Genomic DNA, 25,455 nt, shown 5'->3' on the forward strand with positions numbered 1-25,455 from the left:
AGTACATGACTGGGCGTCTGACTGTGTAAATGCATGCTCGGCACAGGACCTCATCAGGTGGATCAGAGGTCATGAGGTCACAACCTTTAGGTTACAAGGACCGTAAAAATAAATTCCCAGACTAAGTAAGTCATCCAAGGAGACTGAAGAGTCACTAGATAATGGATGTATTCTTGGTGCTCAGTATTATAGTGAAAATGAATTAATTGGCAATGAAATTAAATGATGCTGACTTTCAGAATGTAGCCAATGGTGATTGACAGTCATGATGATTAAGCAATCAAATTCTACCGCTAATCTTCGCTTAACCGCAACCCAGGCCGAGAGACTTGATTCCCTCGATGATAAGGCCAATATTTTTGCGACTACAATGAAGATGACAAAGACCATATTTCCACCTTTGCTAATTTCTCCTGATAGAGTAGAGTAACTTCCTGTTGGAAATGAAAGAGTAACACCTGGTCTGTGGTCAGTGTTATGAAGTAGTTGCTAAGATAATAAGCTGTCTGTTTTGATCTGTCCATTAGATACGCTCCCAGGCACATAAACAGTGGTATTAGTTAATATAGACTTGGCAAGATGACACACACACACACACTGCCTCTGTCTCTCTTGCACTTTTATGGCCGATCTCACACACACACACACACACACAGAAAAAGTCTCCAGACCGTCCAGACAGACAGACTTTTTATGAGCAGACATAGATTTCATTAGGTGTTGGGTTACTCTTTCGACTCCTAGTCTGCTCATGAAGGTGTTAAGGAGGATACTGACCTGACAGTGATATGACTTGAGCTTCCTCTCTTGGCTGCCTCAACTTCATATCAAAGAGAAGGTGAGAAGTTAGCCCATGTGTTTATAATACCTCTGTTACACTGGCAAGGCTATGTGAGATGACTGTCTTGTGACCAAACCTCCCAGATATGAACCCTAACCTGGATGACTCTTGAACTTTGACCCTAGCTGGCACTGTCCAATGATGATCCATCTTACTAGACAGACATCCAATGACAATCCATCTTACTAGACAGACATCCAATGACAGTTGAGAATCTAGGCTGTCCGAATGAGATTTTAAGTTGTAGGCAACTGCCAGAGACAGTGATGAGTAAACATTATTTTATTCTTGATTGGATGGCCACACATTGAAAACAGAATATATGGATAGATGATACTATCAAGAACTCATGAAGGATTTTGGTGGTCACACATTTCAGCACCATGGACAGCATAGCGATAGTTGCAGACACTCTTATCCAGAGCAACTAGGGTTAAGTGACTTGCTCAAGGGCACATTGACAGATTGTTCACCTAGTCGGCTCAGGGATTCGAACCAGCAACCTTTCAGTTACTGGCCCAATGCTGTTAACCGCTAGGCTGCCTGCCACTCATTTATCCTAGGGAGCTGGCTGTACTGATGGCATATGAATCCATGTCATGATGATACACACACACACACTGAAACGCACACACACATTCGGCAATAAATAGTCTTAATGTAATTAGCTTTCAGTCTGTCTCTAATGAACTGTAGCCTGTGGGAAAATATGAGACATATTTCTCAGAATTCTTCTTCATTGACTCTAAATTGAGTGTGTGATGCTCAAGGCAATACGTCCTCAACACAATATCATATATATATATATTCTTCACTGTTACCTATACATGCAGCTGCTATTCACTCTGCCCTGTACAACGAGGAGAGATCGAGATAAAGACTTGAAAGAAAGGACAAAGTGCCATCCAAGGTTGTGTGTCAACTCCTGCCTGCTCAGTCCTTACACATACTGTATACATCCATATACTCATCTTACCCTGTTCTAACCCTCGCTGAGAGGAGAGAAATGGAGAGAAAAAAATACTTGAAAGAATGAGAGAGTGACATCCAAGGTTGACTCTGCCTGCCCCAGTGCCCAATCCTTACAATGATATAGAATACAGTGATATTTCCTGTGTCTCGCAGTAGTGTATACAGTCAAGAGCAATTGACCCTCTCCTGTGCTAAGACAAGAAGAATAGATGGGAAACAATGCCATCCGAGGTTCTGACCTCTTTCCCCTACTGTATACAGCATCTACTTTCTACTCACTCTATCCTATGCTAAGAGAGGTGTATTGGAAAGAAGACAGCGCCATCCAAGGTTACTGTACGACACAACCGCTGCCTACCCAATCCTTAAAATCGTATACAATACAAATGTGCAGTATTTGCAGTGTCCATGTTTTTCTAAGGTTTCTACTCCAACTTTTCTGCTAGTGTTGTTTTTGATCCGTACAAACAACACTACCAGACCTTTCTGTTACCACAGAAATCCACTGAGAGCATGACAACACGACCGATTGGGAGACAAACAAATGCAGACGTCTGATTTTTGCTGCAAATCTAATTCAAAATGAGGATGATTGGGTGTAATGTAGCCAGTACGACAGACCCCAGTGCTCGGACATTAGTCATTTCCTTGGCACTCTGTTTCAAAACAAATCAATTAAATTATACAAAATAGACAAGCACTTACTGCCTGCTACTGCTCGGTGATGCTACTTCTGCTACTTCTGTGTGTGTGTGTGTGTGTGTGTGTGTGTGTGTGTGTGTGTGTGCATGTGCGTGCGTATGCGTGCGTGCGTGTGTGCGTGTGTGTGTGTGTGTGTGTGTGTGTGTGTGTCTGTGTGTGTGTGTGTGTGTGTGTGTGTGTGTGTGTGTGTGTGTGTGTGTGCATGTGCGTGCGTATGCGTGCGTGTGTGTGTGTGTGTGTATGCAAGTCCCCACTCCCAAATCTTTATTTACTCTGGGGCTCTCTTTAAAAGGTTAAGGGCAGTTCTGTGTTCTGTTGGAGCTGTGAGGGCTGTGACAGACTCCAGATACTAGTCTGCGTCCCAAATGGCACCCTATCCCCTATCTAGTGCACCATACTACGTAGGGAATAGGGTGCAATTTAGGACAGCCGCCCGCTACAACAGTATGTGACACGGGGGAACTGAGGCCTGCAGAGAGGACAGGGAGGCGGTGGCAAAGTAATTAGGGAAGATCGTTCAATGATAAACAACCTTGCCTGTTTTTCATAACTAATTAATTATTTTTCATTAAATATTTCATAAATGGTTCTATTTGTTTTGAAAAGAGAGACATTGGTGTTTATTATAGTTAGATAAGGAGGCACTCTGAAAACCTTGCTTAGGGGGCCACTCAGAAATCCTCCTTTAGAGATCTTGACAAGAGAGAGAGTGGAGGAAGAGTTATGAGGCCAGCTGTCTTTTCAGTTGACAGCTACATGATACTTGTCAGCGCACGCATTCACTAGTCCAGACATATGCATAATTGATTAACTTCCCAAAGTACTAAAAACTTTTAAATACTCCAACTTCCTGAACTTCAAACTGATTCATTAGGATGTACAGTTGAAGTTGCAAGTTTACATACACCTTAGCCAAATACATTTAAACTCAGTTTTTCACAATTCCTGACATTTAATCCAAGTACAAATTCCCTTAGGTAATTTAGTATCACCACTTTATTTTAAGAATGTGAAATGTCAGAATAATAGTAGAGAGAATGATTTGTTTCAGCTTTAATTTCTTTCATCACATTCCCAGTGGGTCATAAGTTTACATATTGTAACGTGTCAGATATGAGTAATGAAAGCAATTTTTCTCAATAATAAACAATACACGTCGTATAAATACAAGGCCACAAATACGGACCGCAATACAATAAACAATCACTCACAAACAAACATGGGGGAACAGAGGGTTAAATAATGCACAAGTAATTGGGGAATTGAAAACAGGTGTGTAAGACAAAGACAAAACAAATGGAAAATGAAAAGTGGATCGGCGATGGCTAGAAGGCCGGTGACGTCGACCGCCGTTCGCCGCCCGAACAAGGAGAGGGACCGACTTTGGCGGAAGTCGTGACACATGCATTCAATTAGTATTTGGCAGCATTGCCTTTACATTTTTTAACTTGGGTCAAATGCCACCCCTGTTCTTCACGGTTGGGATGGTATTCTTCGACTTGCAAGTCCCCCCTTTTCCTCCGAACATAACGATGGTCATTATGGCCAAACAGTTCTATTTTTGTTTCATCAGACCAGAGGACATTTCTCCAAAAAGTGCAATATTTGTCCCCATGTGCAGTTGCAAACCGTAGTCTGGCTTTTTTATGGCGATTTTGGAGCAGTGGCTTCTTCCTTGTGGAGCTGCCTTTCAGGTTATGTAGATATAGGACTCGTTTTACTGTGGATATAGATACTTTTGTACCTGTTTCCTCCAGCATCTTCACAAGGTCCTTTGCTGTTGTTCTGGGATTGATTTGCACTTTTCGCACCGAAGTATGTTCATCTCTAGGAGACAGAACGCGTCTCCTTCCTGAGCGGTATGCCGGCGGCGTGGTCCCATGGTGTTTATACTTGCGTACTATTATTTGTACAGATTAACGTGGTACCTTCAGGGGTTTGGAAATTGCTCCCAAGGATAAACCAGACTTGTGGAGGTCTACAAAACATTTTTCTGAGGTCTTTTGATTTTCCCATGATGTCAAGCAAAGAAGCACCGAGTTAGGTAGGCCTTGAAATACATTCACAGGTACACCTCCAATTGACTCAAATGATGTAAATTAGCCTATCAGAAGCTTCTAAAGCCATGACATCATTTTCTGGAATTTTCCAAGCTGTTTAAAGGCACAGTCAACTTAGTGTATGTAAACTTCTTACCCACTGGAATTGTGATGCAGTGAATTATAAGTGAAATAATCTGTCTGTAAACAATTGTTGGAAAAATTACTTGTCATGCACAAAGTAGATGTCCTAACCGACTTGCCAAAACTATAGTTTGTTAACAAGAACTTTGTTGAGTGGTTGAAAAACAACTTTTAATGACACCAGCCTAATTGTATGTAAACGTCCGACTTCAACTGTATTTTTTTATGTAAAAACACTAAAACGTTAAATAGGAGAGCATTTTGGATGACAGATGTCGACGGTTAAATCGAAATAAACACATAACCATCTCCTCTGGCTATGGAAAACTGCAACCTCTGTTTGGGCTCCCTCTCGGAGTCAAAGGTCAGATCGGGGCCGGGGTCACATCAGCACAGTCCTATAGCGGTCAGCTTGAGGTCGGCTGGGGATCGCAACCCGCACAGGACGCCCACCCTTTTCACACAGACGCTGCTCAGAAGCTCAGGGTCTGGAAGTCACCCCCCTGACCCGCTTGGCCATGCGTTTCAACTTTTAAAGATTCTTCATCTTCTTTCATCTTAGTGACGATTTAGGGCCTAGCCTACAGGCACCAGGGGACGGCTTAATAGTCTCTAGCCTCTCATCATCCATACTCCATAGGCTACAGCTGTGGAGAAGGGAGGGGGAAGAGAAGGGTGGTGGCTGGACGGGGGGGACAGTAGAGGAAGTTGTAGTGACATCTTGTGCGCCATAGTGACCTTATTGGGGTTCTTGATTATTGTTTGCATTTCTGAATGTCACGCTCAAATATTGACTGAGAAGGAAGAGAAGGGAGGTAGGGGGACATTAGAGGAAGTTGTAGTGACATGTTGGCCGACCTTATTTGGATGGTTTCTAACGGTTTACATTTTGTGAATGCCGCTGTCGTCACACTGGAATGGCTCTTCTATCTAAACTCAGTGTTCAGTTTCTATCTTCATGGCCCAGACACCATATTCTCACTGTTGTTATCCTGGAGAACCGAGACGATTGGCATGCTAGGCTTATCTCTCCCCTACAGCGGTGTTGGGTCAACAGTGCCTTGTCTTTGTTTTGACTCACCACCCACTGGGCTCAGACATCTTTTCAGCATCTAGTTTTGATTTCAATACTGTTGACTTGTCAACTACTTGGATATAGGTTCAAATAGGCAACATTCTGTTACATTGATGACTTTTTGCAAATCCAATCAGTTTTCCACGTTGATTCAACGTCATCACATTGAATTTGGGGGTTGAAATGACGTGGAAACTACGTTGATTCAACCACTTTTTCTCCAGTAGATACTGAAATGCAACACTTCTACTAGTTTCAATAGTCCTGCTTTGCAGGAAAATGAAGATACTATAGTTTCAATGATAATCCTAGAAAGACAAAGAGAAGAAGTTATTTGGCATCCAAAGCCCCATCTTAGCCTTTCCCTCACAAACTCCATAGGCACAGCCAAGCTTAAGACGGAGCTCAATCCTGATCAAACACAGATGTTCTCTCACCATTTAACACGAAGGACATCTACAACTCTAAATCCGATACTCATCATTTTGCCATCGATGCTACTTGGGAGGCCATTGGCCCACCTCATATTTCAGAGTTATTTGATGGAAAAATGAAAGATCGTATCATTATGAAGGTGGAAGATTATCAAAGACTGTGGTTCTTTGCAGAAAGCGGTAGGGAAAGAAGCATGGGTATGGGTTGGATATTTCTGCTTGTCCATGTTTCAAGCTAATCACGTTAGCATTAATAATGAGATAAGGCATTTCCTGTCCAAACTGCCATGTTCTTCTTCTGTTTCATATGGCTCTGGAAAAACGTATTTATGATTCCTCTCTGTTTTTTCCTGTAGGTTCGTCCTGGTCTTTGGTTGCTTGGTCCTGTCTGTGTTCTCCACCATTCCGGCTCACCAGGACTTCTCTTCCGACTGTCTGCTCATCCTGGTGAGAAACTGGCTGAAACTAGGCATATGTTCTGACACAGACACAGAAGCTGTTCATCAGCGTGCCTGTTTACAATGATAGGGGACACTGTGGATAGCAGAAAGCGGTGAAGTGTGTTGAGCTTTCAATCAAACTCCTCTTCGCACAACTAGATTTCTATTGGTAATTAGGTAAGAGGATGTGAATACATTCTGGTATCAGTAAGTCAATCTGATCAATTGGGAACACTTCCCTGTTTTCCCATCATCTAGTCATTTGATAGTGAATAAAGCAGATTCAAACAGACTTAACCACGTTAAGAACCCTACTGATGCAGAGCTCTCTCTTGCTACGTATGTGGTCCTAGGAGGAAAAATCGATACAGGCCAAGGTTCACGCGTTGTCTCCATATTGAGTTTAGTAATTTGATCCGGGGCCAACATTGATTTCTTCTTCTACACTCTTAGAAAAAGGGTTCAAAAAGGATTCTTCGGATGTCCCCATAGGGTCCCCATAGGGGTTTCAGGTAGAACCCTTTTTGGGTTGCATGTAGAACAGTCTGCAACCAAAAATAGTTCTTCAAGGGGTTAACCTATGGGGGCAGCCGAAAGAAACCTTTAAAGTTGTAGATAGTGTACTGTTATTGAAATGCTGCTAGCAGGTCACTATCTACTAACTGTACCCTGCAATGAGTCAGCACCATACTGATACAGCAGACTTGAGGGCTGCGAGAGAGAGTGAGCAAAAATGGTTGAGTGAAACATTCGCCAAAAGGTCATCAATTGGTCATCATCATTGTCTCTGTATTGCCATGTTGTTGATGTTGACAGTCATTTATATATTGATATTTGAAATATTATTGTTCAGCAACTGGGAAATAGACGAGTGAGAGATGAGTGTTAATCGTAATAGAGCTAAAATGTGAGTGGTGAACTGGAAGATATGAACTCCATTTACAGGAGTCAATTAGCATGGTAGGTGACCTTGGTTTGTTTATTGACTGATGGCACCCCTATTGTTGAGAGAGAGCGAGAGACAGAGAGACTGTGTGTTTTTGTGTGTGCATGCGTGAGTGTGTTTGTGAGTGTGCGTGCGTGCGTGAGTGTGTTTGTGAGTGTGCGTGCGTGCGTGGCTGTGTGTGTTAATTAACAAAGAGCAACAACTCCCATTCAAATAATCAAAGATCACAAACATCCTAGTACATTTGAAAATATAGAGAGTCTGTCATTGCTCTGGGGCAAGTACAGATAAGGCAACATCCAGTTGGTAGTATAGTGTAAAAAAATATATATACAAAAATGTACACATATTGTTTCCTTTCAGATTCAATTCAATACAACTATATGAATCCCTGAGGGAAATTAGGATTAGGAAGGTTAGTGGTATATGTCATTTTGTAGTCTGGGTGGGCCAGTGACAGTCAATGCATCGGCCCATCCTTCTGCGCTAGTCAAGTATCTCCATGACAGATAGGAAGAGGGATATCCGCGGATTATCCGATGAGAAGATTAATCCCTTTATCAAAGCTGGATTCATACTGGATGTCTCCACTCAACAACATAGCCTCTCCAAACAAAATCAGTGTCAACACGATTAGGCCGCCTATTGACGATACAGACACTGGCAGAAATGTATCTGCTCCCAGTCGCTACTCTGAAAACTAGAGATTTGAAACAGCATTCATGCTCATTAAAAAAAATCTCATTGCATCCATATGCCTCTTTTAGACCACACTTGCTAGAGACATTATCTTGGATTAGCATCAGCTGAATTTGAATCATGATATACTGGGAGCAAATGCTAGCTAGCTAATGTTGTGCCTATTGCAGTGAATGTAGTGATCTAATTGACTATGTTGACTCAGTGTTGACATTTAGCATGCTAATGGTGCACCTTTGAATTCAAAGGTACGACATTATATACATGCTGCTCACAGGAAGTAGACCACCTTTGAATTCAAAGGTACGACATTATATACATGCTGCTCACAGGAAGTAGACCACCTTTGAATTCAAAGGTATGACATTATATACATGCTGCTCACAGGAAGTAGACCACCTTTGAATTCAAAGGTATGACATTATATACATGCTGCTCACAGGAAGTAGACCACCTTTGAATTCAAAGGTACGACATTATATACATGCTGCTCACAGGAAGTAGACCACCTTTGAATTCAAAGGTATGACATTATATACATGCTGCTCACAGGAAGTAGACCACCTTTGAATTCAAAGGTATGACATTATATACATGCTGCTCACAGGAAGTAGACCACCTTTGAATTCAAAGGTATGACATTATATACATGCTGCTCACAGGAAGTAGACCACCTTTGAATTCAAAGGTATGACATTATATACATGCTGCTCACAGGAAGTAGACCACCTTTGAATTCAAAGGTATGACATTATATACATGCTGCTCACAGGAAGTAGACCACCTTTGAATTCAAAGGTATGACATTATATACATGCTGCTCACAGGAAGTAGACCACCTTTGAATTCAAAGGTATGACATTATATACATGCTGCTCACAGGAAGTAGACCACCTTTAAGTCATCATTCATTCAAATCACGAATCTGTTTCAATGTCAAGAAAAGGCCATTTTGATATGTTATGATATGTTGGAATTTGGATGATTACAGTTTTTGTCAATTGCTAAAACACATTTTCTGAAACCTTGCTCCTTTTTCTGAAAACGTTAAACACAAAACCTCATCTTCAAGCATAACCTCTGACTCCTCTCGCAAAATGAGGCATTCGCCTCAAAACAGTTTCACCTGTGTTCAAAATCAAACACTGCTCTCAAATCATAAACAAAGTGATCAAAATGATATACACTCTCAAGCAGTCAGTAAACAATACACCGAAAAATAGAAAAACACATTGTTCAAAACATACAATTCTCAGGGAGAAGTACATTTTTAATCTAAAAACATATTCATATTTTTCTGTCATTGTCTTTTGATGAACGAAAACATGTTCTATCATAGTAGCTCAAAATCGATCAGAAATTACTACTCTGCTTTGCTCTTTGCAATTTTGTTTTTTGTTCTTCCTCCTCCTTGTGCCCCTATTTTTTACAGTACTGTACCCTGCATCTCACAAACCTGTCCTTTGTCTCTGTGATACTGTAATTCTTGTTCTTTGTTGATATGGGCCTGCAACCAGTCAAAATCTATTGAGCAATCAGTACTGTTAACCTCTTAATAAATGGAAAGCACAATGTTCAGGGCCATACAATTTGTCCATTGTACAGTATACAGCCTACAGTGCACTGTACTACAGTATACAATACTAAAAGGGACAAAACTCAGAGGAGTAAACAGGATCAATGTGCTTCTTCTTATCTTTGGGCTGGGTCAGGCCAGAGCACTTCGTTGACATCACAAGCAATATTGTCCCTCCTGAGGCAACGGGGGAAGAAGCCTCTTGTGTGCCGTGCCGTATCCAGCCCTGACATGATTCCTCACCTATATCACCACGGGCTAAATCCATGGCTTGCAGCAGATTTACTCTGGTGTAGGGTTGTCTATCATACACTTTCCATCTCCAAGAGAAGAAAAACTCCTCAATCGGATTCAGGAAAGGCGAATATGGAGGGAGGTACAAGTTCATGAACTGCCCATTGATGTTAAACCATTCCCTTACCTGAGCAGCTCGGTGGAAACTGACATTGTCCCACACTATCAGATAGGTGGGAATGGGATTCTCATTTAGCTCTTGACCCTGCTGCTCTTGAACCTGCTGCTCAAATAAAATATCTCTTAGATTGGCAATAAATCTTAGAATGTGCTGGGTGTTATATGGCCCGAGTGTAACATGGTGATGTAAAACACCATGGTTGCTGACAGCAGCACAGATTGTGACATTGCCACCTCGTTGAACAGGGACTTCAACAATGGCCCGCTCTCCAATCATGTTTCGGCCTCTCCTTCTCCTCTTTGTTAGATTGAAGCCTGCTTCATCGATAAAGATGAACTCATGGGGTCTGTCCAAGGATTCCAAGTCAAATATTGTCTGTGTAGAAATACAATATACTGTATGTAGGATTTTGTAAGTCGTACAGAGACAGTGCTATACTGTAGAGTACAATTAGGCTTCTGATTCACAGACATTGTATGTACTGAAGAGTAATGTCATTCACCTAGTATGTGTTAGTACTGTAGACAATCTGGATTACAGTAAATGTTTCTGAATGTACACTTGCACATACTGAGCTCGCAGTTCTTTCACCCTTGGTGAGTTGCGCTCAAAAGGTACTCTGTATACCTGTTTCATTCGTACCCTGTTACGATGGAGGACATGGTCAATTGTGGAAATTCTCACACTGTCAATTGCCTGGATGTGTGTGTTGCATTATCTTGAAGGACCATGCCAACTATAATGGCCTCTTGCTCCCGAGTGAATGTAGCTGTCCTTCCACCTGCATGTGGCAGCCTTGCAATTCTACAAAACGTAGTGCAGTTACAAAACATATTCATGCAGTACAATATATACAGTGATTAACTTTACAAATGTCTATTGAAACAGCTGCATATAGTGTAGTACAGTAAATTTGCAATGACAAAAATACAGTAGTATCCTGTACCTGTTCTCTTCTCTGAATGTCCTTACTATGGTGGACACAGAACATCGGCTCAAATTGGGTTGCACTCTAAGTCCTGCTTCCCTCATTGTCAGTCCATGGACAAGAACATGGTCTATAACTGTTGCCTGAATTTCATCAGATATTTCCACTCTTTGTCTTCCTCTTCTTCCTCCTCTTCCTCTTTCTTGCCCTCCTCCTCCTCTTCCTCCTCGTCGCCCACCTCGCATACGCACTTGTCCTCTCACATTGTTTCTGCTATCCATTCTCAGACTTTCTCCTTCCCACCTTCAGCAACCTGTTTGCTCTCTGAACTGGCTTATATTGGTTGTGTCGCATCATTTGAAACAGGTTAAATCAATTTTGAGTGGTTGTGTTCAATCAATTATGTTCTCTATTTGTATTTGATTGTTGCCACTTGTGTTTACCAGTATGGATGACATGTGCATTAGAGTGCAGAATGTGTTTTGAGAATGAGAATGTGTTTAGAGTTTTGCTGAAAAGTCTAAGTGAGATCTGCAAATTGTGTTTTGCCATGTGAAATGGTTTAAGGTATTGACAACATACTGCATAATTAGCTAAATGAGTCCAGGCAACTGAGAACTTTGTTCAGCCAATGGGTTTTAGTGTTTTAGCAATTGAGAAAAACTGTAATAACTTATTGTACTTTCAATACAAGGATGAAAGTGATATAAACAGAACTATCCACAAGTGTGACACCTATTCGTAGATTTATAGCAATTGCTTAGTCATTGTGTATCACTTTCCCCTGACTTCCTGTTTTGTCACTTCCTGTAGGAGTTTGTGATGATCGTGGTGTTTGGGCTGGAGTACATCATCAGGATCTGGTCGGCCGGCTGCTGCTGTCGCTACAGAGGATGGCAGGGTCGCCTCCGTTTCGCCCGGAAACCTTTCTGTGTCATAGGTGAGCTATAGACTAGATGAGTTATGAACACTTTATAAACCCGAAATTATTTTCGAAGGGATGAGAAAAGGCTTTACAACCTTCAGTTGATGGTTCAGTAATGAGAAGTGTTTTAAAGTTAAAGAGTTTTACAGGTAATCGTTGACTTTTTCCTCTTTTATGACAATTGATGACCTCTCAGTTACTTTATTTCCTACTTGAAAGCGAGATGTCAGTTTCCTGACTGCAAATCATTATGGCTATTCACTAATTGCTGGAGTTTTACCATAGGAATGTGACTTCCGAGTTCAAAGAGACCTATGAGTAAAAAGATATGCAGTGTAATTGACCATAGGAACACACACACACACAAACACAATAGACCGTAGTCCTCTGGCTTGATGTTTTAGCTGTGGTGTTTGAGGCTCTTGTGATTCTTAACAGGAGATTTAGGGTCGACTGACTATGTAAACAGGCCTCTCCATTAACCCGTCTTCAATTCTTTCCATTGTTTAGACATATTCATCTGCCCTTCTCAGATGGCCGCCGTACTTCAGGGAGGGAGAGTAGAGGCTTACCAGTCACGCTATGTCATCAGAGCTAACATCACCATGCTCTCTGAGCTGGCTAATGTAATGTCGAGAGAGCGAGCGGGAGAGAGCGATAAAGAGAGGGAGAGTAGGGGCTTACCAGTCACGCTAAGTCATCAGAGCTAGCATCACCATGCACTCTGAGCTGGCTAATGTCATGTCGAGAGAGCGAGCGGGAGAGAGCGATAAAGAGAGTGAGAGAGAGGGAGAGTAGGGGCTTACCAGTCACGCTACGTCATCAGCGCTAGCATCACCATGCTCTCTGAGCTGGCTAATGTCATGTCGAGAGAGCGAGCGGGAGAGAGCGATAAAGAGAGTGAGAGAGAGGGAGAGGGAAACAGAGATAGAAAGCGAGAGAGATACAGAAATTAGACCGTTAGAATTAGACCATGAATTTCAAGAACTATGAAATAACACATATGAAATCATGTAGTAACCAGAAAAGTGTTAATCAGACCAAAATATATTTCATATTTGAGATTCTTCAAATTGCCACCCTTTGCCTTAATGACAGCTTTGCACACTCTTGGCATTCTCTCAACCAGCTTCACATGGAATGTTTATCCAACAGTCTCGAAGGAGTTCCCACATATGCTGAGGTGTTCTAAACACCTTTGACCAGTAGTGTATATATATAGAGAGAGACAGAGAGAGAGAGCGAGAGAGAGAGAGAGAGAGAGAGAGAGAGAGAGAGAGAGAGAGATATTCAGAAAAACAGACAACAAACAGCCGTACACGGGCCAATAACTGAACTAGATACTCTGAATAGAGATGGTTAAGGCTGAACTAGACACTCCGAATAGAAACGGTTAAGGCTCAACTAGATACTCCGAATAGAGACGGTTAAGGCTGAACTAGATACTCTGAATAGAGGCTGTTAAGGTTGAACTAGATACTCCGAATAGAGACGGTTAAGGCTGAACTAAATACTCTCAATAGAGACTGTTAAGGCTGAACTAGACACTCCGAATTGAGATGGTTAAGGCTGAACTAGATACTCCGAATAGAGACGGTTAAGGCTGAACTAGACACTCCGAATTGAGATGGTTAAGGCTGAACTAGATACTCCGAATAGAGACGGTTAAGGCTGAACTAAATACTCTCAATAGAGACTGTTAAGGCTGAACTAGATACTCTGAATAGAGACGGTTAAGGCTGAACTAGATACTCCGAATTGAGATGGTTAAGGCTGAACTAGACACTCTGAATTGAGATGGTTAAGGCTGAACTAGATACTCTGAATAGAGACTGTTAAGGCTGAACTAGATACTCCGAATTGAGATGGTTAAGGCTGAACTAGACACTCTGAATTGAGATGGTTAAGGCTGAACTAGATACTCCGAATAGAGACGGTTAAGGCTGAACTAGATACTCTGAATTGAGATGGTTAAGGCTGAACTAGATACTCTGAATAGAGACGGTTAAGGCTGAACTAGATACTCCGAATTGAGATGGTTAAGGCTGAACTAGACACTCTGAATAGAGACGGTTAAGGCTGAACTAAATACTCTCAATAGAGACGGTTAAGGCTGAACTAGATACTCTGAATAGAGATGGTTAAGGCTGAACTAGACACTCCGAATAGAAACGGTTAAGGCTCAACTAGATACTCCGAATAGAGACGGTTAAGGCTGAACTAGATACTCTGAATAGAGGCTGTTAAGGTTGAACTAGATACTCCGAATAGAGACGGTTAAGGCTGAACTAAATACTCTCAATAGAGACTGTTAAGGCTGAACTAGACACTCCGAATTGAGATGGTTAAGGCTGAACTAGATACTCCGAATAGAGACGGTTAAGGCTGAACTAGACACTCCGAATTGAGATGGTTAAGGCTGAACTAGATACTCCGAATAGAGACGGTTAAGGCTGAACTAAATACTCTCAATAGAGACTGTTAAGGCTGAACTAGATACTCTGAATAGAGACGGTTAAGGCTGAACTAGATACTCCGAATTGAGATGGTTAAGGCTGAACTAGATACTCTGAATAGAGACGGTTAAGGCTGAACTAAATACTCTCAATAGAGACTGTTAAGGCTGAACTAGATACTCTGAATAGAGACGGTTAAGGCTGAACTAGATACTCTGAATTGAGATGGTTAAGGCTGAACTAGATACTCTGAATAGAGACGGTTAAGACTGAACTAGATACTCCGAATTGAGATGGTTAAGGCTGAACTAGACACTCTGAATAGAGACGGTTAAGGCTGAACTAAATACTCTCAATAGAGACTGTTAAGGCTGAACTAGATACTCTGAATAGAGACAGTTAAGGCTGAACTAGATACTCCGAATAGAGACGGTTAAGGCTGAACTAGATACTCCGAATTGAGATGGTTAAGGCTGAACTAGATACTCTGAATAGAGACGGTTAAGGCTGAACTAAATACTCTCAATAGAGACTGTTAAGGCTGAACTAGATACTCTGAATAGAGACGGTTAAGGCTGAACTAGATACTCTGAATAGAGACGGTTAAGGCTGAACTAGATACTCTGAATTGAGATGGTTAAGGCTGAACTAGATACTCTGAATAGAGACGGTTAAGGCTGAACTAGATACTCCGAATTGAGATGGTTAAGGCTGAACTAGATACTCTGAATAGAGACGGTTAAGGCTGAACTAAATACTCTCAATAGAGACTGTTAAGGCTGAACTAGATACTCTGAATAGAGACGGTTAAGGCTGAACTAGATACTCTGAATAGAGACTGTTAAGGCTGAACTAGATACTCCGAATTGAGATGGTTAAGGCTGAACTAGATACTCTGAATAGAGACGGTTAAGGCTGAACTAGATACTCTGAATAGAGACGGTTAAGGCTGAACTAGATACTCTCAATAGAGACTGTTAAGGCTGAACTAGATACTCTGAATAGAGACGGTTAAGGCTGAACTAGATACTCTGAATAGAGACGGTTAAGGCTGAACTAGATACTCCGAATTGAGATGGTTAAGGCTGAACTAGATACTCCGAATTGAGATGGTTAAGGCTGAACTAGACACTCTGAATTGAGATGGTTAAGGCTGAACTAGATACTCCGAATAGAGACGGTTAAGGCTGAACTAGATACTCTGAATTGAGATGGTTAAGGCTGAACTAGATACTCTGAATAGAGACGGTTAAGGCTGAACTAGATACTCCGAATTGAGATGGTTAAGGCTGAACTAGACACTCTGAATAGAGACGGTTAAGGCTGAACTAAATACTCTCAATAGAGACGGTTAAGGCTGAACTAGATACTCTGAATAGAGATGGTTAAGGCTGAACTAGACACTCCGAATAGAAACGGTTAAGGCTCAACTAGATACTCCGAATAGAGACGGTTAAGGCTGAACTAGATACTCTGAATAGAGGCTGTTAAGGTTGAACTAGATACTCCGAATAGAGACGGTTAAGGCTGAACTAAATACTCTCAATAGAGACTGTTAAGGCTGAACTAGACACTCCGAATTGAGATGGTTAAGGCTGAACTAGATACTCCGAATAGAGACGGTTAAGGCTGAACTAGACACTCCGAATTGAGATGGTTAAGGCTGAACTAGATACTCCGAATAGAGACGGTTAAGGCTGAACTAAATACTCTCAATAGAGACTGTTAAGGCTGAACTAGATACTCTGAATAGAGACGGTTAAGGCTGAACTAGATACTCCGAATTGAGATGGTTAAGGCTGAACTAGATACTCTGAATAGAGACGGTTAAGGCTGAACTAAATACTCTCAATAGAGACTGTTAAGGCTGAACTAGATACTCTGAATAGAGACGGTTAAGGCTGAACTAGATACTCTGAATTGAGATGGTTAAGGCTGAACTAGATACTCTGAATAGAGACGGTTAAGACTGAACTAGATACTCCGAATTGAGATGGTTAAGGCTGAACTAGACACTCTGAATAGAGACGGTTAAGGCTGAACTAAATACTCTCAATAGAGACTGTTAAGGCTGAACTAGATACTCTGAATAGAGACAGTTAAGGCTGAACTAGATACTCCGAATAGAGACGGTTAAGGCTGAACTAGATACTCCGAATTGAGATGGTTAAGGCTGAACTAGATACTCTGAATAGAGACGGTTAAGGCTGAACTAAATACTCTCAATAGAGACTGTTAAGGCTGAACTAGATAGTCTGAATAGAGACGGTTAAGGCTGAACTAGATACTCTGAATAGAGACGGTTAAGGCTGAACTAGATACTCTGAATTGAGATGGTTAAGGCTGAACTAGATACTCTGAATAGAGACGGTTAAGGCTGAACTAGATACTCCGAATTGAGATGGTTAAGGCTGAACTAGATACTCTGAATAGAGACGGTTAAGGCTGAACTAAATACTCTCAATAGAGACTGTTAAGGCTGAACTAGATACTCTGAATAGAGACGGTTAAGGCTGAACTAGATACTCTGAATAGAGACTGTTAAGGCTGAACTAGATACTCCGAATTGAGATGGTTAAGGCTGAACTAGATACTCTGAATAGAGACGGTTAAGGCTGAACTAGATACTCTGAATAGAGACGGTTAAGGCTGAACTAGATACTCTCAATAGAGACTGTTAAGGCTGAACTAGATACTCTGAATAGAGACGGTTAAGGCTGAACTAGATACTCTGAATAGAGACGGTTAAGGCTGAACTAGATACTCCGAATTGAGATGGTTAAGGCTGAACTAGATACTCCGAATAGAGACGGTTAAGGCTGAACTAAATACTCTCAATAGAGACTGTTAAGGCTGAACTAGATACTCTGAATAGAGACGGTTAAGGCTGAACTAGACACTCTGAATTGAGATGGTTAAGGCTGAACTAGATACTCTGAATAGAGACGGTTAAGGCTGAACTAGATACTCCGAATTGAGATGGTTAAGGCTGAACTAGATACTCTGAATAGAGGCTATTAAGGCTGAACTAAATACTCTCAATAGAGACTGTTAAGGCTGAACTAGATACTCTGAATAGAGACGGTTAAGGCTGAACTAGACACTCTGAATTGAGATGGTTAAGGCTGAACTAGATACTCTGAATAGAGACGGTTAAGGCTGAACTAGATACTCCGAATTGAGATGGTTAAGGCTGAACTAGATACTCTGAATAGAGGCTGTTAAGGCTGAACTAAATACTCTCAATAGAGACTATTAAGGCTGAACTAGACACTCTGAATAGAGGTTATTAAGGCTAAACTAGACACTCTGAATAGAGGCTGTTAAGGCTGCACTAGACACTCTGAATAGAGGCTGTTAAGGCTGAACTAGACACTCTGAATAGAGGCTGTTAAGGCTGAACTAGACACTCTGAATAGAGGTTATTAAGGCTGAACTAGACACTCTGAATAGAGGCTGTTAAGGCTGAACTAGATACTCTCAATAGAGACTGTTAAGGCTGAACTAAATACTCTCAATAGAGACTGTTAAGGCTGAACTAAATACTCTGAATAGAGGCTGTTAAGGCTGAACTAGACACTCTGAATAGAGGTTATTAAGTCTGAACTAGACACTCTGAATAGAGGCTGTTAAGGCTGAACTAGACACTCTGAATAGAGGCTGTTAAGGCTGAACTAGACACTCTGAATAGAGGTTATTAAGGCTGAACTAGACACTCTGAATAGAGGCTGTTAAGGCTGAACTAGATACTCTGGATAGAGGCTGTTAAGGCTGAACTAGACACTCTGAATAGAGGTTATTAAGGCTGAACTAGATACTCCGAATGGAGACTGTTAAGTTTCAACTAGATACTCCGAATAGAGAAGGTTAAGGCTGAACTAGATACTCCGAATGGAGACTGTTAAGTTTCAACTAGACACTCTGAATAGAGGCTGTTAAGGCTGAACTAGACACTCTGAATAGAGGCTGTTAAGGCTGAACTAGGTACTCCGAATAGAGGCTGTTAAGGCTGAACTAAACACTCCGAATAGAGGCTGTTAAGGCTGAACTAGACACTCCGAATAGAGGCTGTTAAGGCTGAACTAGACACTCTGAATAGAGGCTGTTAAGGCTGAACTAGACACTCCGAATAGAGACGGTTTAGGCTGAACTAAATACTCAGAATAGAGGCTGTTAAGGCTGAACTAGGTACTCCGAATAGAGGCTGTTAAGGCTGAACTAAATACTCCGAATAGAGACTGTTTAGGCTGAACTAAATACTCAGAATAGAGGCTGTTAAGGCTGAACTAGGTACTCCGAATAGAGGCTGTTAAGGCTGAACTAGACACTCCGAATAGAGACGGTTTAGGCTGAACTAAATACTCAGAATAGAGGCTGTTAAGGATGAACTAGACACTCTGAGTAGAGGCTGTTAAGGCTGAACTAGACACTCTGAATAGAGGCTGTTAAGGCTGAACTAGACACTCTGAATAGAGGCTGTTAAGGCTGAACTAGGTACTCCGAATAGAGTCTGTTAAGGCTGAACTAGATACTCTGAATAGAGGATGTTAAGGCTGAACTAGATACTCCGAATAGAGGCTGTTAAGGCTGAACTAGACACTCTGAATAGAGGCTGTTAAGGCTGAACTAGATACTCCGAATAGAGGCTGTTAAGGCTGAACTAGATACTCTCAATAGAGACTGTTAAGGCTGGCTTTAATATGCTGTTTGGGTGTGTCCTCCTCTGGCCTCTCCTCTTTTTAATTATTTGTCAGTCTTAATCCTGCCTCCTAAGCTGCTTACCCCTTTCCCCTCCTAGCCAAAACACACACCCTAGGATACGTCTCTAATCATCCCTCTATCAAAACACATAGGGTCACTGACTGGACACAATCCCCCTCCAGCTTCCACTACAAGTAGCCACTACGAATAAACTTACTTTTGCTGGTTAGACACTAGAAAGTATGGCCATCATGAATAACTTAAGCGTTGTCTGTTTCTCTCTGTAAAATTAGTCCCTTGACCTGCTTATGTCAGCCCTATTGTGTTGAATGATTGATCAGCTGGCCTATTACAATCATGGAGTGCTGTCTGTATGAGGGCATGTGACATGGCCAATAACTCAATCTATAACACATCAACTAATGACACAAGGCAAGGCTGGAGACAGATTATAATGACAATCATCATGACAATCACCATGGCAATCATAATGATAATCACCATGATAATCACCATGACAGTCACCATGATAATCACATGGTAATCACCATGATAATCACCATGGCAATCACCATGGTAATCCCCATGACAATCGCCATGATAAACACCATGGTAATCACCATGACAATCACATGGTAATCACCATGGCAATCACCATGATAATCACCATGACAATCCCCATGTCAATCACCCTGGCAATCACCTTGATAATCACCATGACAAGCACCATGGTAATCACCATGACAATCACCATGATAATCACCATGACAATTTCCATGGTAAACGCCATGGTAATCACCATGAAAATCACCATGATAATCACCATGACAATTACTTCACTCTCTCTCCTTCTCTCTTTTTGTATTTTTTTCCTCCTTTCGTCCCTCCCTTCCCACCCCCTCTCTCTCTCTCTCTCTCCCCCCCTCTCTCTCTCTCTCTCCCCCCCCCCTCTCTCTCTCTCTCTCCCCCCTCTCTCTCTCTCTCTCTCTCTCTCTCGCTCTCTCTCTCTCTCATCTCCCTCCCCACCTCTCCACCCTGATGTATGTGTCAACATTGTGTGTCTGAGTGTGTTTAGTGTGCTTTGACTACTCTAGATGGGTCTATAAATTCTCTCCCCTATACAGTCAGTGGTAAGAGTATCCAGTCATTACTGTCTGGGCCAATCCATTAGTCTCTGGAGAGTGGGGGTTTCTCACTCAGTGACTCTCAACATCCATAAATTATACGCAATGAGCCAATTCCATCTTTAAGTGTTCCGAGCAGGTGATTTGTCCTGTGAAGTCATTGAAAGATCGTTAGAAAGAGATATTTCAATGTAGATGTGGTCCACAGAGCCCAGATGAATGGAAACAAACAGAACAGCTCATAAACTGGATGAATAGCACTCATTGGTAGGTTCAGTCAGTGGTGGGTTCCCATCAGCCAATGGGGTTGGCATACAGGAAGAATGTTTATTGAAGTGCGTTTGACTGAGAACATATTTGTCTGAAAACCAGCTTATGTATCTTACATTGTGGTTTAGGTAGAGGATGCTGATCGAATGTGTCAGTTTATGTGGAGGACATTGATTGACTGTATTGATAGAGGATTGCTCACACTGTGGTGTTGCACCATGAGAAATCACTGGCTCGATGCCAGCTAAACTTTTCTACTGATTGAATGTGAAAGTATTTGATTGTGACAAGACATGGTGACGACAACACAGGGATAATGAATTTGTCATTGAAAGGATTGGAGCTAAATGTGGTTGGTGTTCCTTGGGGGATTTTTACCTGTTTATGAATGAGAGAGTAACGTCATCCCCTCAATGACCCATAGACACACACACACACTCACCTGTGGGAACTGTAGTCACTCTATCAGGCAAGGACTCATATGCGACCCAGAGCCCAACCCAGGCAGGCAGACAGACAGACAGACAGACAGACAGACAGACAGACAGACAGAATGTGTTGGCTGTATGCTGAACAGGCAGTCCAGAGGCAGTTGGACTGCTAACTGTTAACGTCATACCAAGAGCTGTCCCCTGTCCAAGTCCCACATATGTGACTTTGACTGTCTGCCTGGATGGACGAGGAGGAATGTGAACACACTGGCAACCACCGAGGACACACACACACTCACATCTGCAGCGATAGAATAGATAACTAATATTTGCGAAACTAGTAAATACTTTTAAACCTCATAGAGTCCGTTTCCCGAGCCCAGATTAAGCCTAGTCCTGGACTTGAACAGAACTCCTAGTCCAGTATGTTTAATCTGGGTCTGGGAAACTGCCCCATAGTCCCACATCAACATAGTAACCGTAGTCTCAACCCAGAGTGGGATCACTGGTGCAGCTGATTGGATTCTGTGTTTTTGGCATGAATGGTTAGAGAGACAAGTGTGGCCAAGGCTCAGAGGGTGAACCAGGACACACAGTACTGCTGTTAAAACTAGACCAGGCAGATTGAGACTCCAGATGTGAGAGTTCTGTCAGCACTCAGCAGCCACGCACACACGCACACACACACACACACACACACTCTCTCGCTCTCTCTCTCTCTCACACACACACACACACACACACACACACACACACACACACGCATAAATTACACAGTCAGACACACACACACACATGCTCACACTCTCACACACAGACATTACACACTCACACACACACTCGCACACACACATACACAAGCATGCGTGCACAGACACACCAATTTATACACATACAGGCTCTCGCTCTCCTTCAAAAAACACACACACACGTCATACACTCACCTGCTTGTTAAAGAGGTCTTTTCTTTCCACATTGTCAGCAGGGGCCAGTGCTTGGCCAGCATCTTTATGTCCCAGCATGCCGTTTTTTGGGCCGTCCAAGTATGGTCTGTGTGTGTGGTTGGTTCATGCATTTTTCACGGTTCCGCCATCTCCCTCCTGCCATGGGTTAACTGGTTCATGATTTATAAGCCCTAGAGCGATCGACCAAACCTTGGTCAGCGATTGTATTTCATGTCCGAGCGCTGAGTTCGCCGGAAGGACAGACAAACCCACCGGCTGGTGGGACGACAAATTCTCACAAAACAGAAATATGCAGGGGGAAGCTAAGGAGAAGAAAATAATATTTATTCAGTTTGTGGTTTCACGTGGTGGAGGAGCGTCTTTGAAGTGAGGCGGTGGTGAAACACAGGGGTGTATTAAAGAAAATAGAAAATATTATTTGTCTGTGTTGGAGGAGAAGTCTGATGCCTCAGACTACGTCCCAAATGGAACCCTATTACCTACAAAGCCCATAGGACTCTGGTCAAAAGTAGTGCACTATGTAGGGAATAGGGTGCCATTTGGGATTCTGCCTAGATTTCTTTGTGTTCCTTGAGGGTTTGATGTTTCTCTCCATGTCGTTGTGGTCTGTCTGAACAGCCCCTGTCCTCCCTTTGTGTGTATGTGTGTGTGTGTGTGTGTGTGTGTGTGTTTCAAGTTTTTATTGTCAAGTGCACAAATACAGTGAAATGCCTGTACGTGTGTACTCGTGTAAATGTGTGTGTGTGTGTGTGTGTGTGTGTGTGTGTGTGTGTGTGTGTGCGTGCGTGCGTGCGTTATTGTGTGCATCCTTGTGAGAACCCGCTCCTGTGTGTTTGCCACTAACGGTCTGGGATTGAAGGTCAGTATCAATCCAGTCCAATTCCCCATGCACAGCAGTTGAACTATGCTGCTGTAAACTGTCCTCCTTTAGACCAATACACTTACACAGTGTTTCCAGTACACGTTTCCAAACATACTTGATATCTCAATCTCTTTTCATGTGTCAGTGGTGCATGGTGTACACTGTACATAGAGCACAGGTGTTAGATTACAGGTGTTAGATTACAGGTGTTAGATTACAGGTGTTAGATTACAGGTGTTAAATTACAGGTGTTAGATTACATGCCTTGCTATGATGTCCGTACCATTCTGTGTTGGGGATGGATTGTGTTGTTGACGCCTTTAGCTGAATGCCAGCACGCACGCACGCACACACACACACACACACACAGAGGGGGACTGTATCATTCATTCACTCGTGTGGATGATATGTTCTTGTTGCTGTTGTTGTTGTTGTGATAATCGGTCACAATAAGGGGTTCATCTGTAATTACAACATAATGATTTGTTTACAACAGCCCCTCTATAGTATTTGCCTCCTCAAGGGTTGAAGTGGCTATTGATTTCACGGATATATTCAGGGTCAATGTGACTGATGTTAATGGTAGAGTTTTGGTCAAGTTTGAATTGCTCTTGCCTGTATCCATTTCACCTGGTTTCACTGTTATGTTAGTGTCCAGTCCACACCAGTACTGTTATGTTAGTGTCCAGTCTACACCAGTATTGTTATGTTAGTGTCCAGTCTACACCAGTAATGTTATGTTAGTGTCCAGTCTACACCAGTACTGTTACGTTAGTGTCCAGTCTACACCAGTACTGTTATGTTAGTGTCCAGTCTACACCAGTATTGTTATGTTAGTGTCCAGTCTACACCAGTAATGTTATGTTAGTGTCCAGTCTACACCAGTACTGTTATGTTAGTGTCCAGTCTACACCAGTACTGTTATGTTAGTGTCCAGTCCACACCAGTACTGTTATGTTAGTGTCCAGTCTACACCAGCACTGTGATGTTAGTGTCCAGTCTACACCAGTACTGTTATGTTAGTTTCCAGTCCACACCAGTACTGTTATGTTAGTGTCCAGTCCACACCAGTACTGTTATGTTAGTGTCCAGTCCACACCAGTACTGTTATGTTAGTGTCCAGTCTACACCAGTACTGTTATGTTAGTGTCCAGTCCACACCAGTACTGTTATGTTAGTGTCCAGTCTACACCAGTACTGTTATGTTAGTGCCCAGTCCACACCAGTACTGTTATGTTAGTGTCCAGTCTACACCAGTACTGTTATGTTAGTGTCCAGTCTACACCAGTAATGTTATGTTAGTGTCCAGTCTACACCAGTACTGTTATTATTACACCAGTACTGTTATGTTAGTGTCCAGTCTACACCAGTACTGTTATTATTAGTGTCTAGTCCACACCAGTACTGTTATGTTAGTGTCCAGTCTACACCAGTACTGTTATGTTAGTGTCCAGTCTACACCAGTACTGTTATGTCTCTCTCTCTCTCTCTCTCTCACAATTCCCATATCCCCCGCCCCCTCCCAGACATCATCGTACTGATAGCCTCCGTAGCGGTGGTGTCGGCAGGAAGCCAGGGTAACATCATCGCCACGTCTGCCCTGCGTAGCCTCCGCTTCCTGCAGATCCTGCGTATGGTGCGCATGGACCGGCGCGGCGGCACCTGGAAACTGCTGGGATCAGTGGTGTACGCACACAGCAAGGTGGGGCTGCCTGACGAATATACACAGTCACAGATTCGCAGTCACAGATTCGCAGTCACAGATACGCCGTCACAGATACGCCGTCACAGATGCACAGTCACAGATACACAGACACACACACACACAGTGACAGACACACACACTCACACAGACAAACACAGTCACACACACTTCTCGCTCCTCTCTTCTCTCCTTTCTCCTCCCTTCTCTACTCTCTCCTTTCTTCTCCATCCTCTCTCCTCTCCTGTCTTCTCTCCTCTCTCATTTCTTCTCCCTCCTCTCTCCTTCCTCTCTCCTCTCTACTCTCCTCTCTCCTTTCTCCTCCCTCCTCTCCCCTATCTCTCTCCTCTCCCCTCTTCTCTCTTCTCCTCTCTCATCTTTCCTCTCTCCTCTCTTCTCTCCTCTCTCGTTCCTCTTCTTCTCTCCTCTCTCCTTTCTTCTCCCCTCTCTCCTTTCTTCTCCCTCTTCTCCCCTCTCTCCTTTCTTCTCCCTCTTCTCTCCTCTCTCCTTTCTTCTCCCTACACTCTCCTGTCTCCTCTCCTCTCTCCTTTCTTCTCCCTCCTCTCTTCTCTTCTCTCCTCTCCTTTCTTCTCTCTCCTCTCTTCTCTATTCTCTTCTCTCTCCTCTCCTCTTTCTTCTCCCTCCTCTCTCCTTCTCCCTCCTATCTCTCTCCTCTCCCCTCTTCTCTCTTCTCCTCTCTCATCTTTCCTCTCTCCTCTCTTCTCCCCTCTATCCTTTCTTCTCCCTCTTCTCCCCTCTCTCCTTTCTTGTCCCTCCTCTCCTCTCTCCTGTCTTCTCTCCTCTCTCC

At 42.6% G+C, this 25,455-nt stretch overlaps 1 protein-coding gene across 4 annotated transcripts in view; it reads left to right on the plus strand.

Moving 5' to 3' along the window:
• The window catches only part of LOC110493519 (potassium voltage-gated channel subfamily KQT member 5), a 164,775-nt gene that overhangs the window by 111,826 nt on the left and 27,494 nt on the right, over positions 1-25,455 (plus strand). For all 4 annotated transcript variants that reach the window (XM_021567846.2, XM_021567849.2, XM_021567848.2 and 1 more), the window contains exons 2-4: positions 6,564-6,654; positions 12,025-12,151; positions 24,472-24,647. In XM_021567846.2, coding sequence (XP_021423521.2) covers positions 6,564-6,654; positions 12,025-12,151; positions 24,472-24,647 — 394 coding nt within the window. The remainder of the gene's footprint in view (positions 1-6,563; positions 6,655-12,024; positions 12,152-24,471; positions 24,648-25,455) is intronic.

Source organism: Oncorhynchus mykiss, chromosome 17 (assembly GCF_013265735.2).
Source record: "Oncorhynchus mykiss isolate Arlee chromosome 17, USDA_OmykA_1.1, whole genome shotgun sequence".
Lineage (NCBI taxonomy): Eukaryota > Metazoa > Chordata > Actinopteri > Salmoniformes > Salmonidae > Oncorhynchus > Oncorhynchus mykiss.